General features: G+C 42.5%; 1 protein-coding gene across 1 annotated transcript in view; it reads right to left on the bottom strand.

The window, feature by feature from the left end:
- Positions 1 to 18,545, bottom strand: part of LOC109928639 (laminin subunit alpha-3-like) — a 306,680-nt gene that overhangs the window by 218,626 nt on the left and 69,509 nt on the right. Inside the window, exons 4-7 of the mRNA XM_048596214.1 lie at positions 11,582 to 11,700; positions 9,702 to 9,872; positions 9,450 to 9,547; positions 2,611 to 2,726 (exon numbers count right to left, since the gene is read on the bottom strand). Coding sequence (XP_048452171.1) covers positions 2,611 to 2,726; positions 9,450 to 9,547; positions 9,702 to 9,872; positions 11,582 to 11,700 — 504 coding nt within the window. The remainder of the gene's footprint in view (positions 1 to 2,610; positions 2,727 to 9,449; positions 9,548 to 9,701; positions 9,873 to 11,581; positions 11,701 to 18,545) is intronic.

Here is an 18,545-nt window from a genome sequence, read left to right as displayed (position 1 = left end):
CTAAATTAGGAAGACTGTTACATGGACAATGTCTTTATTCTCTCAAGTACAACAGATTAAGGGACAATTTAATTGAAGTGTTTAAGGTAATTAAATACTTCAAATAGCGCTAGATAGAGAAACTATTTCCTCTGGTGGTGGGATGTCAAGAACAATGGGGCATTGTTCCTCAAGCTTGCATTCAGCTTCATTGGAACATACAAAAGACCTAGGTCAGAAAAGTGGGAGTGAGGAAGCATTAGGTGTAGACAAGATAACACAATGTGGACCTGGAGGAACACAGCAGGCCAGGCAGCATCAGAGGAGCAGGAAAGCTGATGTTTTGGGTCGGGACCCTTCTTCAGAAATAGGGGAGGGGGAAGGGAGCTCAGAAATAAATAGAGAGGCGGGGGTGGGGCCGGGAAAGGTAGATGGGATTGCGATAGGTGAGTGCAGGTAGGTAGAGGTGGGGATTGGTCAGTGAAGTGGGAGGAACGGATAGGTGGGAGAGAAGATGGACAGGTTGTGTCAGGTCAAGGAGTTGGGGATGAGAGGGAGAGTTGGTCACGGGATAAGGCTGGGGGTGGGGAGATTTTGAAACTGGAAAGACCACATTTAGGCCATTGGGCTGTAGGCTCCCAAAGCAGAATATGAGGTGCTGCTCCTCCAGTTTGTGGGTGGCGTCATTATGACACTGGAGGAGGCCCAGGATGGACATGTTGTCCAGGGAGCAGGAGGGAGAATTGAAATGGTTCGCGACTGGAAGGTGTTGTTTGTTGCGAACAGAGCACAGATGCTCTACAAAGTGGTCTCCAGGCCTCCCCTTGGTCTCACCGATGTAGAGGAGACCACATCAGGAGCAGTGGATGCAATAGACAACATTGGCAGATGTGCAGGTGAATGTCCGTCTGATGTGGAAGGTTTGTTTTGTGCCTTGGATGGAGATGAGGGTGGAGGTGTAGGGGCAGGTGTAGCACTTCCTGCGGTTTCAGGAGAAGGTGCCGGGGGTGGTGGGGCTACTGGGGAGTGTGGAGTAGACGAGACAGTCGTGGAGAGAGTGGTCCCTATGAAAGCCAGATGGAGGTGGGGAAGGGTGGTGAGCTCCCTTCTCCCTCCCCTATTTCTGAAGAAAGGTCCCGACCTGAAATGTCAGCTTTCCTGTTCCTCTGATGCTGCCTGGCCTGCTGCGTTCCTCCAGTTTCACACTGTGTTATCTCTGACTCCAGCATCGGCAGTTCTTACTATCTCTTAGGTGTAGACAAGGGTGTCTTGGAGGGAACAGCCCCTGCAGAATGCTGAGAATGAAGGGGAGGGAAAGATGTGTTTGGTCATGGCATGCTGCTGGAGGTGGCGGGACAACATGAGGATGTCGTACAACTATTTAGAAAGTATACTGTAATCTGTAGAGATGCACTTAGATAAGACATTAAGACATAGGAGCAGAAATTAGGCCATTCATCCCATCGAGTCTGCTCTGCCATTCAATCATGGCTGATAAGTTCCTCAACCCCATTCTCCCCCTTTCTCTCCATAACCCTTGATCCCCTTGACAATCAAGAACCTATCTGTCTCTGTCTTGAATATTCTCAATGACCTGGCCTCCACAGCCTTCTGTGGCAGTGAATTCCACAGATTCACCACTCTCTGGCTGAAGAAGTTTCCCCTTATCTCCATTCTAAAAGGTCTTCCCTTTTCTCTAAGGCTGTGCTCTCGGGTCCTAGTCTCTCCTACAAATGGGAGCATCTTCCCAACATCCACTCTGTCCAGGCCATTCAGTATTCTGTAAGTTTCAAGTGGTGCATTAGCCAGGCATAATTTGGACATAGTAGTGTCAGGAGTGATAAAACAGCATCCTGTTGAACCAAGTAAAAAAACTCATTTGGAAACAGAAATTCAATAAATGCTGGGAAACCACTGGTTTATTGGCTCCCAGTGTGTGGGTGTGAATGAGATAGAAGCCTTCGGACCTTCAGAAGCAGAGTGGTATCCTTTGCTGAAGAAAGTCAGTTTGTTTTCCCTCACTTGCTGTCAGTTGTGTTCTTAATGAATAAGTCAGAGACTTTATGCATTGTGAAATAGTCACTCCGTGCCTCCTGCAAGGAAGTGAAAGTACCTGGAGAAGAGAGATCAAGGTGCAGCAAGTCCTTGCAAGCCAAAAAGATTCACTAAATAAGGCTTGTGGACAGGGACCATCGAACTGCCTTCCCAGTTTTTCCCTTCACCCATAATACCAATTTTTTTTTCTTCTGTCTGTTTGTATGTGTGTGTTGGGGGAGTTTTGTAAAGAAATAGAGTTTTAACTAGTAGAGTTTTATAGCCATAGTTTATGGGTATTTACCTGTAGGTGGAACCTATTTATTTGTAATAAGTAATAAGCCTTCTTAAGTATAGAAACTCAGTCCATGCTTTCTGTCAACCTGCATCCAAAAGGACAGGTAAATTAAAAGATTTTGTGTACTTTGATAAAATCTTTACCTTTTGTGATGACTCTGGATTTCCACCACCATATGCAATGTCTATGCCATCATTATGTCTCAGCAGAATTCCCCATGTCTGTTAAAAAGAATCTGCTCCCTGAGGGCAAGAACATTCCTTAGCCTTTGTTTAGATAAAATAGATATGAATACTCACATTCACATTCATTTGCAGATGAAGTAGTAGCTGGTTGCCATTGTTTCTGACTGTATCCAGGGCAACACCGGTCACATGATATTCCACATGTGTTGTGCTGGCACTCACACTGCAACCTGAACATTACGACATTCATTAGTAACACAGTCAGAGACAACCAATACAAGTGACTTGAATTAGAGCCAACAAATTTTGACAACTTATATATTACACAGTTACTGAGTAAACATCCTTTACCCAATTTCACAATTATAAAATAATGGTTTAGGGCAACTGTTAAATGTTAAATAAGTGATAGAAAACAGGAGTAGAGATAATGAGGATATGCTTTTTTGCAATGGATTGTTGTGAATGGCAATGAACAGCTTGGAAGAGCAGTGAAGGAAGTAAATTCCTTTTTTCATTCATTTATGGGATGTGGGCATTGCTGACTAGGCCAGTATTTATTGACCATTCTTATTTGCCCAGGGGGCAGTTAAGAGTCAATGACATTGCTGTGGGTCTGAAGTCACATGTAGGCCAGACCAGGTAAGGGCAGCAGATTTCCTTCCCTGAAGGGCATTAGTGAACCAGATTGGTTTTTAATGACAATTGACAGTGGTCACCATTAGACTAGCCATTTATTTTAACTCCAGATTTTAAAAAAAATGAATTCGAAGTCCATCATCTGCCATAATGGGATTTGAGACCATTCCCCCAGAACCTGTGCCTGGAATGCTGGATGACTAATCTAGTGATATTATTACTACACTACCACCTCCTCAATGCTTACTTTGAAAAAAAAATACGCTGGAAGAGGGAAACTTGTCAGAGCTGTATGTAAATAACAGGGAAAACAAGAATAATCAGATAGCTTTGTCAAAGGACTGGCAGAAGAATGATGGGCCAGGTATGGTTGCTCTGTGGTTAACACTACTGCCTCACTACTGCCCAGGTTTGATTCCACCCTTGGGTGACTGTCTGTGTGGAGTTTGCACGTTCTCCCCCTGTCTGCATGGGTCCCCTCCAGGTGCTCGGGTTTCCTCAAACAGTCAGGTATGCAGGTCAGATGGATTGGCTATGGGAAATGCAGGGTTAGGGTAGGAGGGTAAGTCTGGGTGGGATGTTTTTCAGAGGGTTGGTGTGGACTTGATAGGCTGAATGGTCTGCTTTCACATTGTAGGGATTGTGTGACATGGCCTCCTTTAGTGTTCTGTTTTGTTTTCTAATTAACCTGTTCAAAGATGTTATTATATATCTCTGGAGCAGGTGATACTTGAACTTCTGACACAAAGGTAGGGTCACTGTCACAGCACCAAAAACCCTTTGTTTTAGTTTAGCATTATCTGGAACAACTGAGATGTCCCAGATGATAACTTTCCACTAATTAACTACAATTTTAAACCTGTAATTTGAACAGAAAACTAGATTGATACATTAAATTTCCCTTTGCTCACCATTCATTTTCAATAAATAAACTCCTTATGAAGATAACTCTAGACATCTAGTCTCTTCTAAGACTCAAAGAAGGACTAACTATTACTTATTGTTTGACACTGTTAACTCTTATTCTTCATTTTGATGGAACACTCTCCATTTGCATGGATGTGCACAGTGCCAGTGACACTCAAGAAACAAAGCAGCCTGTTTGATCAGAACCCATTGCTACCTTCAACATTCACTCTTTCCACCACTGATGCAGGGTAGCAGCTATGTGTACGATGTACAAGATGCACTGCAGTAACTCATCAAGCTTCCTCCAACAGCACTTTCCAAACCCATGATTTCTACCAATGAGAAGGGCAGAGCAGGAAATACATGGGAAGACCACCTGCAATTTCGCCACAAAGTCACTCACCATTACAGACATGGAAATGTATCACCATTCCTTCAGTGTCACTGGGTCAAAATTCTGGAACTCCCTCCTTAAGGGCATTGTGGGTCTACCTATAGCACATGGACTACAGCGGTTCAAGAAGGCAGCTCACCACCACCTTCTCAAGGGGTAATTAGGGATGGACAATAAATGCTGGTCCACACAGCAACACCCACATTCCATGAATAAACAAAAACAAATAAATACAAAAATAGTAAATATGAACTATTCTTTGAATTGACATTACTCTATACTTTGCTTAACAATTTCTCAAACCAAACTAAGGACATTTCTCAGTTATCTTATGTTTAAAACCCAAATTCCAAAACATGAAAATTATATTTCTAAATCATATGAAACATGAAATTACACATTCATGGCAGTATTTTAAATTTCAGGTACATGTTGCTGATAGATTGCTATAACAATGATACACAATATGGCTTTTTTTTATTCACTCATGGGATGTGGGAGTCACTGTGGCTGGACCAGCATTTATTGCCCGTCCCTAGTTGCCCCTTGAGAGGGTGGGGGTGAGCTGCCTTCTTGAACTGCTGCAGTCCATGTGCTGTAGGTAGACCCACAACACTGTTAGGGAGGGAATTCCAGGATTTTGACCCAACAATGCTAAAAGAACAATGATGCATTTTCAAGTCAGGATGGTGAGTAGCTTGGAGGGGAACTTGCAGGGGGTGGTGTTCCCTTGTCCTTCTAGATGGAAGTGGTGGTGGGTTTGGAAGGCGCCATCTAAGGATCTTTGATGAATTTCTGCAGTGGTTTTTGGTTGAATGACTGTGTTATGTTACAGCAACATAACTTTTCTTTATTTATGCATTCATGGGATGAGGGCGTCACTGGCTAGGCAGCATTTATTGCCCATCCCTAATTGCACAGAGAGCAGTTAAGAGTCAACCACATTGCTGTGGGTCTGGAGTCATATGTAGGCCAGACCAGGTAAGGATGGCAGTTTCCTTCCCTAAAGGACACTAGTGAACCAGATGGGTTTTTCCCAACAATCATCAATGTATTCACAGTCATCATTAGATTCTTAACTCCAGATATTTATTGAATTCAAATTCCAGCATCTGCCATGGCAGGATTTGAATCCGGGTCCCCAGAACATTATCTGGGTCTCTGGATTAACATGATAATACCATTAGGCCATCACCTCCCCTGTTCTAGATTTTCATAAGAAAATGAATGATTCAATGGGAAAATGCCAACAAATCATATAAATGTCCGAACAACTTCAAACTTCTGACACAGAAAAAATGAATGATGCCTCATCTCTGTTTGATTTGAAATAAGTCTCTTTTTCTACTCCTTTGAGATGGGAGGACTTTTAAAGAACTTAGTGAAGCATAAAATGTCTTATAGTGCTTCACAGGATGGGTTCCGAGAAGATGTTTCTCCTACGTAGACAATCTAGAACGAAACATCACATCTTCAGAATAAAGGGTCAGCCACTGAGGTTTCATCTGAGGAGATTTTTTTTTAAGAAATTGGGACTCCTAGAATTCCTCACATAGTCAAATGGTCCATTTATTCCAAAACTCAGAATGTAAAATGTGGGTGGTTCGATAAGCAAATTTGCTGACACACGAAGGTTGGTGGAGTTGCTGATAGTGCCAACAATTGTGCAAGTATACAGCAGGATATAGATAAATTGGTGACTTGGGCACAGAAATGGCAGATGGAGTTTAATCCAGACAAATGCGAGGTGATACATTTTGAAGGATCAAATTTAGGTGTGAATTATAGTGTAAATGGCAGAACTCTTAGGAACACTAACATTCAGACAGATCTGGGCATGCAGGTCCACAGTTCCCTGAAAGTGGCAACACAGATGGCCAACGTGATTAAGAAGGCATATTGTATGCTTGCCTTCATCATCCAGTGCATGGAATATAAGAGTTGGCAAAATATGTTGCAGCTATATAAAACCCTTGTTAGGCCACATTTGGAGTACTGTGTGCAGTTTTGGTTACCACATCACAGAAGGATGTGGAAGCTTTGGTGAGAGTACAGAGAAGGTTCACCAGGATGTTGCCTGGTCTCCAGGGCATTGACTATGAGGAAAGGTTGAAAAGACTAGGATTGTTCTCACTGGAAAGACGGCGGCTGAGAGGAACATAGAACATAGAACATTACAGCGCAGTACAGGCCCTTCGGCTCTCGATGTTGCGCCGACCTGTGAAACCAATCTGAAGCCCATCTAACCTAAACTAACCTGATAGAGGTCTACAAAATTATGAGGCATAGATAGGGTGGATAGTCAGAGGCTTTTTTCTAGAGTTGAAGTTTCAATTACAAGGGGGCACAGGCTCCAGGTCAGAGGGGGAAAGTTTAAGGGAGATGTGCAAGGGAAGTTTTTCATGCAGAGAGTGGTAACAGCCTGAAATGCACTACCAGAAGAGGTGGTGGAAGTGGGCACATTGAAGACGTTTAAGAGACACCTAGATGGGTACATGAATAGGGAGGGAATAGAGGGATACGGATCAAAAAATGGCAGGTTTGTTTTTTAGATTAATTAGGGCATGATGCTTGGCACAGGCTTGGAGGGCCAAAGGGCCTGTTCCTGTGGTATATGTTCTCATTTGATCATTTGTTCACTAATGTCTAATGTTATTTCAGTTTCTTCAAGAATTCACACTTCTTCAACAGTCCTGAGTCTGCTAAGAAATACACTAGCAATCAATTCAAGATTATCAGTTTGTCTTTTAATGTGGCTTAATAACACATACTTGAAGCTCCAAGTGTTCATACGCAGCAACCTACCCTCTTCAGGAATAAAGCTACATGTCTAGATTTTATGCCTTTTTTGAATTAATCAAAACTGTGAGGGACAATAGCTCCCTAGCAATGCCTTGACAAACCAGAGTCAACACACCAATCCATCATCAGCACTCTAATCTAAGGCAGCGTACGTGGTTGCACCCTTTGACATTTGGCATTCTTCGATCAGTCCTGACAAGTGCAAAATGAAAGGCTTCAACATCGTGTCACTTATTTCAGTGGTACTCAGGTTCTGTGCTACCGAATGATTAATATCTCAAGATGTGGCTTGGTGTCACATTCTGCATTACAATGTTCTTGTAAACATGCCTTGGGATATTTTATTATATTAGGGGTGGTATCTAAATATATGAAGTATAGATCCATTGTCTGGATCAGTAAGGTCTATACTCATGGACTTTAAAACAATAGAAAGTTACAAAATTCTAAGAGGATTAGAAAGGCTCCTATTTTCTACGATTCTATGAAGCTATTGTTCTTTTCAAACCCCTCCATAGGCTAGCTGTCCCGACCTATCCGAAGTTTGTAACTACCTCTGGCTCTACAGTCCTCCAAGATCTCTGCACTTCACTTCCAGTCTTTTGAAAGTACTTGAATTTGTCCTTTGGTGTCCCTGCTTTCAACTGTTTGGCCAGAAGCTTTGGAATTCCCTCCTCTAGAATTCTGCACTCTCACTCGTCCTTTAACACTCACCTTAAAAACATTTCTTTTATCTCGCTTTTGGTCACCTATCCTAATATGTTATTATGTGTTGATTTTTTTTAACAAACAACCTGAAATGAATTTCTGAATGGTATTTTCCATGTGGACTGACTTTTATCACTTCAACACTTCGACCGTCATTCAAAATGTTGAAAAATTTCAAGTTACAGCTAAGAAATTAAATAACTTACTGGGACAACAAGGTGCAGGGCTGGATGAACACAGCAGGCCAGGCAGCATCATAGGAGCAGAGAGGCTGACGTTTCGGGCCTAGACCCTTCATCAGAAAAGGGGGAGGGGAAGGGGGTTCTGAAATAAATAGGGGGAGAGTGGGAGGCGGATAGAAGATGGATAGAGGAGAGGATAGGTGGAGAGGAAACAAACAGGTCGAAGAGGCAGGGATGGAGCCAGTAAAGGTGAGTGTAGGTGGGGAGTTAGGGAGGGGATAGGTCAGTCCAGGGAGGACGGACAGGTCAAGGGGGCGGGATGAGGTTGGTCGGTAGGAGATGGGGGTGCGGCTTGAGGTGGGAGGAGGGGATAGGTGGGAGGAAGAACAGGTTAGGGAGGCGGGGACGAGCTGGACTGGTTTTGGGATGCGGTAGGGGGAGGGGAGATTTTGAAGCTTGTGAAATCCACATTGATACCATTGGGCTGCAGGGTTCCCAAGCGGAATATGAGATGCTGTTCCTGCAACCTTCGGATGGCATCGTTGTGGCACTGCAGGAGGCCCAGGATGGACACGTCGTCTGAGGAATGGGAGGGGGAGTTGAAATGGTTCGCGACTGGGAGGTGCAGTTGTTTAGTGCGAACCGAGCGTAGGTGTTCTGCAAAACGGTCCCCGAGCCTCCGCTTGGTTTCCCCGATGTAGAGGAAGCCACACCGGGTACAGCGGATGCAGTATACCACATTGGCAAATGTGCAGGTGAACATCTGCTTGATGTGGAAAGTCTTCTTGGGGCCTGGGATGGGGGTGAGGGAAGAGGTATGGGGGCAGGTGTAGCACTTCCTGCGGTTGCAGGGAAAAGTGCCGGGTGTGGTGGGGCTGGAGGGGAGTGTGGAGCAGACAAGAGAGTCACGGAGAGAGTGGTCCCTCCGGAAAGCAGATAAATGTGGGGAGGGAAAGATGTCTTTGGTGGTGGGGTCGGATTGCAGATGGCGGAAGTGTCGGAGGATGATGCGTTGGATCCGGAGGTTGGTGGGGTGGTACATGAGGACGAGGGGGATTCTTTTTTGGTTCTTATTGCATGGACGGGGTGTGAGAGATGAGTTGCGGGAGATGTGGGAAACACGGTTGAGGACGTGCTCGACCACTGAGGGGGGGAAGTTACGGTCCTTGAAAAACGAGGACAACTGAGATGTACGGGAGTGGAATGCCTCATCCTGGGAGCAGATGCGGCGGAGGCAAAGGAATTGGGAATAGGGGATAGCATTTTTGCAGGAAGGTGGGTGGGAGGAGGAGTATTCTCCACCCCCAGAAATAACTTACTGGAATGGGTTTTCTGGGCTCTTTGCGCGACACCTGTCAGCATGCCCATTGCAAACACATCGGCCTCCAACACTGATGTCCTTGATGCTGTAGTAATACTAAAGAAACAAACAAAATTATTGACTAAGCATTACTTCCATTCATTTTACTTTCCAGAAAGAACCACAGGAAAAATCTTGCCCATATATGATGTAAGTTCCTATAATCTCAAATCAAAGTTTGGCCTCTGTATTAAGTCAACACTGCACTTACCCTTCGAGTGACTGTGGGATCCTTTTGAGTCTTAGAAATTAGATGACCCAATAAGGTGTTGGTCCTAAGAAATCGTAGTCGGATGTTCGTAGCCTTTGTGAATTCTCTTAAGACAGGAGAATCATTGAAGTTTGTGGATCCTGGACGACCATTCACCAAAGATATAACAATCTGAGGACAATATTGTCATTAGAAGATAGTACAAGTTTTCTGTGTATATCAAGCAGAAGTTATTTTTAATGCACAAAGCAGAATCAGAGAACATTCAGCCCATTATACCCATCTGAAGAGCAATCAATTAATCCCAATTCTCCTGCTCTTTTCTAGAGTCATAGAGTCATACAGCATGGAAACAGACCCTTTTGACCAACTCAACCATGGTGATCAAGTTTCCCAAATCAAACCAATCTCTCTTGTCTGCATTTGGCCCATATCCCTCTAAACCTTTCCTGTGAATATACCTGTCCAAATGTATTTTAAATGTTCTAACTGTACCCTTTAAAATTTTTCTCCTCTCACCCTAAAATTATGTCTCCTAGTTTTGAAATCCCCCAACCTGGGGAAAAGACCTTTGCTATTCACTGTAGCTATGCCCCTCATAATTTTCTAAGCCTCTATAATGTCACTTCTCATCCTCCTTTGCTCCAGTGAAAAAGGTCGCAGCCTATCCTTATATCTCAAACCCACCAGTCCCGGCAACATCCTGGTAAATCTTTCTGAACTCTCTCCAATTTAATAATGTCCTTCCTATAGCAGGGTGACCAGACCTATATTCACTACTCCAAAAGTGGCCTCAGCAATGTCCTGTACAATCTCAACATGACATTCCAACTCCTATACTCAATGGTCTGAGCAATGAAGCCAAACGTCTTAACCACCCTGTCTACCTGTAATGCAACTTTCAAAGAACTATGTACCTGAACCCCTAGGTCTCTCTGTTCAACAACACTACCCAGAACACTACCATTAACTGTATAAGTACTGCCCTTGTTTGTTTTACCAAAATGCAATACCTCATATTAAACTCCATCTGCCACTCCTCAGCCATTGGCCAAATTAATCAAGATCCCTTTGTAATCTTAGATAACCTTCTTCACTGTTCACTATGACCACCAATTTTGGTGTCATCTGAAAACTTACTAACCATGCTTCCTGAATTCTCATCCAAATTGTTTTTATAAATGACAAACAGCAGTGGACCCAGGACCAATTCCTGTGGAAGACCTCTGGTCACAGGCCTCCAGTCTAATTAACAATCCTCCACCATCACTCTCTGTCTCCTACTATCAAGTCGATTTTATATCCAATTGACAAGCTCTCCCTGAAACCAATGTGATCTAACTTTACTAATCAGTCTACCATGCATAACCTTGTCAAAGGCTTTACTATAGTCCATGTAGACAATGTCTATCTCTCTGCCCTCATCTATCCTTTCTAGGTAGTTATCCAACTCCTTTTGAAAGTTATTACTGTTTGGACAGACACTGCCCTTCAGGCAGTGTCCAGTTCACAATAACTTGCTCAGTTAAAAAGAAATTTTCTGAACTTTCCCCTCTGGCTGTTTTGCTTATTATCTTAAATCTGTATCTGCATGAGAGACAGTTTCTCCTCTTTACTCAAATCAAGTCATAAATATGAACATCTCCAGTAAATCTCCCTTTGTATCACTAGTTAATTGAAAGAATAGATTTCAGTAATTTTGATACAATTATACAATAAACTGCAGTGTTAACAATAGATTTATTTGTTTGTTACAACAGATGAAAGCAGACAACTACTAACTCTCACCAAGTAGGGGTCTGTACAAGGAAAATTTACTTTCAGCATCCACTATTAACCTCATCAATGAGCAGTGTTCTTGATTTCAGCCCAGCTCTTACCTCGCCATTCTCAAGGGGTAAAATCCGGGAATATTCTGTAGTGCAGATAACATCATCATCTCTTGTAATCCTCCCACGGGCTCTTGTTCTAAATATATCCTCACAATCACGCTTGGAATCTAGAGTGTAAATTCAACCAAACCACACCTTGTTAAAACTCTTAACTGTCATTCACAAATAATTTGATTTCTGTCACTATGTCTCTCATTCTGAACAGCATTTGCGAGCTCTACTTGTCTGACGCTCAAATCAAACCTTTTATACATTCCTGACTAAGATTTTGCCAAGAATGTTAGTCCTATGGTGTGAAGCTTTACTGAAACAAAGCTTAAGGTCATTTTGGCAAGGCAGAGTACATTTGGAGAAATGATATAAGGTCCCAGTATATCAAACATACAAACTGGAAAGGAAGGTAGGTCACTCAGCACCTCGAACCTGCCTATCATTAAAAAGGCTCATGGCTTATCTGGCTACACCACATTCCTGCCTATACCCTAATAACTTTTCAAAACTAATCTAAAATTTATCTATCTCTGCAATAAAAATATTCAAAGACTCTGGTTCCACTACTGTTTAAGGAAGAGAATTCCAGAGACTTTCAGCACACTATGAGAAAAAAGAACTCCCTTCTATTTCCCACTTTACAACTATATTTCATAGAATTTCTACATGCAGACAGGGGTCATTCAGCCTATTAAGTGTGCACTGACCCTCTGAAGAGCATCCTACTCTATCCCTATAACCCTGCATTTGCTATGGCTAATCCACCTAGCCTACACACCTCTGGACACTAAGAGATAATTTAGCAGGGCCAATCCACCTAATATGTACATTTTTGGACTATGGGAGGAAACCCACACAGAAACAGAGAGAATGTGCAAACTCCATACAGACAATAGCCTGAGGGCTAGAATCAAACCCAGGTCCCTGCTGTTGTAAGGCAGCAGTGTTAACCACTGATCTACCATGGACCAAGCAGTTATCACCAGTTATGTGGTTTCTAGGAAGCCTTGTTAAAAAAACTCCAACATCATATTGATCTTTCTCTAATCTCTTTTAAAGAAACAACTCCAGGCACATCCACAAAATTTGAAATAAACTAATTTTCCACATTCTTCAAAACTTCAAGCAATATTAAACACGAAGTGTCTTCATTACAGAGTGTTCATACACCCAAAGGGTTGCAGCAGTTTGTTAGACCTCTAATAGAAGGGGTATGCTGGGTATCAAGCCGTGCTACTCCACAAGCTGTAGCAAAAGTGCAAATGTTTTCTTTAATCATCAAATTGGTGGCTATATTTCTGTTTATTGTTATACAGGCATTTTCCTGATTGAGAACAGATTCTGTTCTCAGATCAATTTGTGTGCAAGTTGGAAAAATGCAAGACAATATAAGGCAGCCTTTTGGAAAGGTTAGTATGCCAGATTTTTAAAATTACACTCCTGTGTGGGATTATGTTCATAAGCACAAACGCTCATAGGTTGGACGTTTGTAAATCGAGGATCCAGAATAGAAAGAACAGCCACCGTGATTTTCTAATTAACTCGAAAATGATACGATGATTAGAAGCAAATTTTTTCTCATAATAAGTAGTAAAATTGAGCTACTAGACAGAATCAACATATATTTAGGGTGGCATGGTGGCACAGTGGCACAGTGGTTAGCACTGCTGTCTCACAGTGCCAGGGACCCAGGTTCAATTCCAGCCTCAGGTGACTGTCTGTGCGGAGTTTGCACATTCTCCCCGTGTCTGCGTGGGTTTGCTCTGGTTTCCTCCCACAGTCCAAAGATTTGCAGGTTAGGTGGATTGACCATGCTAAATTGCCCATAGTGTTCAGGGAGGTGTAGATTAGGTGGGTTATAGGGGGATGGGTCTGGGTGGTATGCTCTGAGGTTTGGTGTGGACTTGTTGGGCCGAAGGGCCTGTTTCCACAGTGTAGGGATTCTATTCCTTTAATGATACGCAAATGACAAGACTGTTCTATAGACATAATATATGTTTAAACAACGTAAAGGAAAAACATGGCGAGCCAAGAATCCAAACTCGGAGTAAAAATGGGAAGACTTCCCTTAGCCCAGCTAATTTCCTGTCAAAGAAATTGAAACATTGACATCCACAGAATAGTTGAGATTTTCAAATGAGACGAGCTCATAAAAGGCATTGAAGTGTTCGATCTGCCATGCTTACGTTGAATATCGGGACAGGCCCGATGGGCTGAATGGCCTACTCCCGTTCCTAAATTGTCCAAATACTGACATCTCTTCCTGCTTCCTTCATATGGTTAATTTTAAGGACAATGTATTCGCAACAGATTCAACAAAGCAGTTCACCACTGCTGCCTCAAGGATAATTAGCGATAGACAATAAATGCTGGCCCGGTCAGTATTACTCACATCCTATGAACAAATCTTTTAAAAAATACTTTAAACTAAAGTTGCCAACTGAACGTCTGAGTCTTCAATAATGACCTCCCCAAGAAAGATTTTAGTTATTTTCCAGGTTATTAAAAGTCACCCACTTTCATGGGAATAATATCAAACTTTTCTACACAGCTCCCTTGTAAGAGCTGAGACTTTTAAGCTTAAGCCTGAGCTTTACTCACATTTCCTGTGCAGTGACTGAAGATTAACAAACCCTGATCTCTAATAACTCTATTTTCCAGGTGCACAGGTGGACACAACTCTCAGCGAAGCTCTCCCTCTGCTTTGTGAATTCATACCTCTGATCTGAAGTGCTTTCACCTTCAATCCCAAAGAATTTCTGGAAAATCCCATAGATTCCCATAATTTGATCTAAGGTTTCATCCTGAATCACTTACCTCTATACTAACAGAGGTTAGTTGAAAGGTCTGATGAATATTTGGATTAATTAACCTTTAAATTCAAAACCAAATCTTTCAGCAAGACTAACTCACCTCTCTAACAAAAGCAGGACAATGCTGCTCAGATATCCTGTCACCAGTTTGAGGTGTTCTGCTAATTTCTAAACACTAATGTTTTAATTACCTTATCTTTAAAAAATTAGTCTTCCAAAAACTGACAATAACCTCTAAAGTATTGGCCCAAATCTTCCAATTAGCATCTCCAACCTGCTGAGTCTGATTCTGATCAGAAACAAAACTGCCCACTTGCCTAGTTACAATGAAAAAGGCCAGACATCTTGATCTATGATGCAGAGGAATTACTCAGCACTAGAAGCCAACCAGAGAGCAGCAAAGAGAATCATTGCAGAAGACAAAGCCTCATTATATCATGCGAGTTGCTGTAAGATGAGTTTAATGTCCAGTGTGAATGGTAGTGAATGGGCGATGGATGAATCACTGAACGGGTCTGATGATAGGGTGGGTACTTGGTGAGTAAGTGCCTAAAGTGGCAGGTGGGTCAACTGCTAGGAGGGTCAAGTGGTAGGCTGATAGTGTGGTAGACTGGGTCGGGTTGGGAGACAGTTGGTGGAGTAGTCAGAGGGTTGAGGGCATGTTGTTGGGGGTTTCAGTGAGTATGACCAGGAGGTCAGTTGTTTAATTATTTAAGAGTTCTTGACTAACATTAAAGATTATTAAATCAGAACTATGTGAAGTCTACTGAAGAGTTCAGGAGAGCAGGGGAATTGTTCATCATTAATTCAAACTTTCCAATTTTGCACGAATCAATGTGTTGGGACCTCGGCATGGAAGTGGATGCTACTCTTATTTTGTGGCTCACATGCCATTATAAATCATGAGGAGCACAGCTTGATCACTGACGCGATGTTAACTTGTGCACACATGGCAGGCCAAATGGTTTTCTCCCTCACCTTAGCGGTACGTGTGTGATTCATAAGAATATATGAATTAAAAGCAAGAGCAGGCCATTCAGCCTCTCAATCCTTGTCTGCCATATGATAAGATCATGGCTTATCTGATTGGGACCTCAACTCTAATTTCCTACTTACCCTCAATATTCATTGAGACTCTTGTCCATCAAAAGTTTGTCTAACCCATCCTTGAATATAACTCAGCCTAGATGCAATACGGAATTATGAATGAAAATCATGCTTGACAAATCAACTAGAATTTTTTGAGGATGCAACTAATTGAGTTGATAAGGGGAGCCAGTGAATCTGGTTTACTTGGGCTTTCAGAAGGCTTTTGATAAGATCCCATGTGAGAGATCAGTGTGTAAAATTAAACCACATGATACTGGGGGTAGTGTACTAACATGTATAGAGAACTGGTTGGCAGACAGGAAACAAAGAATAGGAATAAACGGTTCATTTTCCAACTGGCAGCCAGTGACTAGTGGGATGCCGCAGGGATTGGTGCTTGGACCAATCTCCCAGCTGGGTGGAAGAATGCACCCATTAATGCTGAATAACAGTTAGGCTTCTTTAAAGTTTTAAACAAGGCGGTTTTTTGTGATTCATTTACAATGACATATGGATCCCTCAGTTCTACATAGTTTTGCAATCTCTTGCTATTAATGAACGCATTGCTTCTTTATTCTTCCGGTCTTTTTCCCACATTATTCTCCCCCACCTATATTTATGCCATCAACATATTTAGCAACCCGATGTTCAGTGCCTTCATCAAAGTAATTGCTATAGCTTGGAAAGCATGAGGCACCATGCTAGTATTGTAGATGGTGACTCAAAGTCTGTTCTATTTCACTTCTGCATTCATTGGGGAATGCTGCAGAACACCTATTAAATTGAGGGAGGACATTTCATTTTTATATGGGTAGGCAGTGTGGTTGACATTGTCATGACCACAGCATTTTTATTCTGAATGCTAAAAGTCTTGGGTTTCACCCTGACCCAGGTGCACACAAGGGAGTGGTCAGTATCACAGTCAGTTTTGTGCATTGAGAATACCATTCAGAAAATCTCATCTGGTGATACTCAGATTCAAGTTCTGAGGAAGGGTCACTGGACCTGAAACGTTAACTCTGTTTTCTCCTTCACAGATACTGCCAGACCTGCTGAGCTTTTCCAGCAACTTTGTTTTTGTTCCACACTACATTGACTCTGACTCCAGCATCTGCAGTTCTTGCTATGTCCTACAGCTATGTACAGCCTGTATTAGGTGCCATCTCGATCATGGCTGTCATATGCATACCAGCAACCAGATGCAAGTTATCAGTCAATACTGTGCAAATGGTCCCATCTTTCCTGCTCACCAAGCATCTTCTTTCTTTCTGTTTGTTTTGTTTGCCTGGTGTGAAGGGTTCTGTTTACTTGTCGAGCAAAGATCAAAGCACAAAGCAGATGGACTATGGGGAGGTTGAGGGGGCGTTGGTGGTAGGTGGTGCTGGTCAGCATCTAATTAGACGGAAGTTGCTTCTTCACTTGTTAACTGCTTACATATTACAGCACTGCAGCAACACCAGGGTGTTCTTTCCAGGGCACAGGCCTGTGCAGAATTCACAGAGATCCTGAGTTGTCCAAATATCAGGACTCCCTCTTGACCACTCAGTTGAGTCCAAAGGAATTCAGAACACTACAATTCGACAGCAGCTTGGTTGCAAAGTTACAAGTTGATGTGATTTGTCAAGTGTATGAGTGAAAACAGTTGGTGTGCTTTCTGCCTTGAGCACTGTTTTGCTTCATATTTTCATGCTACAATCCTATTTAGCAGTAATGGGGGAAAGACAGCCAAATGTATGAGTCTCTCCCCATCAGTACACAATGTCTGTTGACAAGTATGTACCTGTGCCCTGTTGTAGCAACACATGGAAACTGCTCCTCCACATCTACAAGCTTAAATTTCAGAGTACTGCAGAAACAGTTGTGGCTCCAGACATACAATGTGAAAATCTGGAGTGGTGCCCAAATTTGGACTGATGTTTAAATGTATCATCTTTCTGGTAACTGCTGCAACTAAGTCAATGGTGAAGCGATGGCAAAGTGGTCATCCAGAGGTGCAAACTTCAGGGGCCAGGAATTGAATGTGGAATTTGAATTTTTAAAAAATCTGGAATTAAAAGCGTAATGATGACCACAAAGCCATTCATCTAGAAACACATCTGGTTCACTAATGTCCTCTGGGGAAGGAAAACTGCTGTGCTTACTTGGTCTGGCCTTCATGTGTCTTCAAAGCCAAACTCATGAGTTTGATTCTTAACTCTTAATTGCCACCTCTGAAATGGTCTAGCAAGCTATTCAAGTTGTATCAAACTTCTTTTAAAAAAAGAAATGAAACCGAATCAAACTATATTCAGACAAAACTTTTTACTGCAAAGCCTCCTTACCAACATCTGGAGCTTAGGAGATTTGTCTCACAGACTAGTCAAGCAATAGCTGGGTATGTCCTGTCCCACTGGCAGCTGGGAGGGAGTTGCCCTGCAAGTCTTCAACATTGACTCCATAAAATCACATAGCATGAGATGAATCACGGGCAAGGAAACCTCCTGCTGATTATCATATACTGGTGCATTTATCACATAGTTAATGAATCAGTGCTCCTCCATGTAAACAGCACTTGGAGGAGGCACTGAAGTTTCCAAGGACAGACAACATACTCTGGTTGGGGAATTTCAATGTCCACCACTGAATGGGATCAGCAGCAGCACGACTGACTGAGCTGGTTGCATCGTAAAGGACATAGCCGTTAGTCTGGGTCTGCAGCAGGTGGGAACAGAATCGACAAGAGAGAAAAATATTTGATCTCATCCTCACCAATCTGCCTGCCACAGATGCATCTATCCATGACAGAATCAGTAAAAGTGACCACAGCGCAGTGCAAAGTCCCATCTTCACATTGAGAATATGCTGTATTGTGTTGTTTGGTACTGCCGAATGGGCTAGTTAAAAAAACACATCTAATTTTCTGGCTGTTTTTTTGATTATGAACTGAAATGGTTAAAGGACTGTTTTAGAACCCATGTATTGTATAATGGATTGCTGTAGTTTTTAAAAGCACATTTGCGATACTCATTGGATGTGTTGTTCACACTGCAGTGGGGGAAGTTTAGTTGCAGACAAGATGG

The sequence above is a fragment of the Rhincodon typus genome, chromosome 4 (assembly GCF_021869965.1).
Source record: "Rhincodon typus isolate 14 chromosome 4, sRhiTyp1.1, whole genome shotgun sequence".
Taxonomy (NCBI): Eukaryota; Metazoa; Chordata; class Chondrichthyes; order Orectolobiformes; family Rhincodontidae; genus Rhincodon; species Rhincodon typus.
Note: the sequence above shows the minus strand (reverse complement) of the source record. Positions and strands in the feature narration are given on the sequence as shown.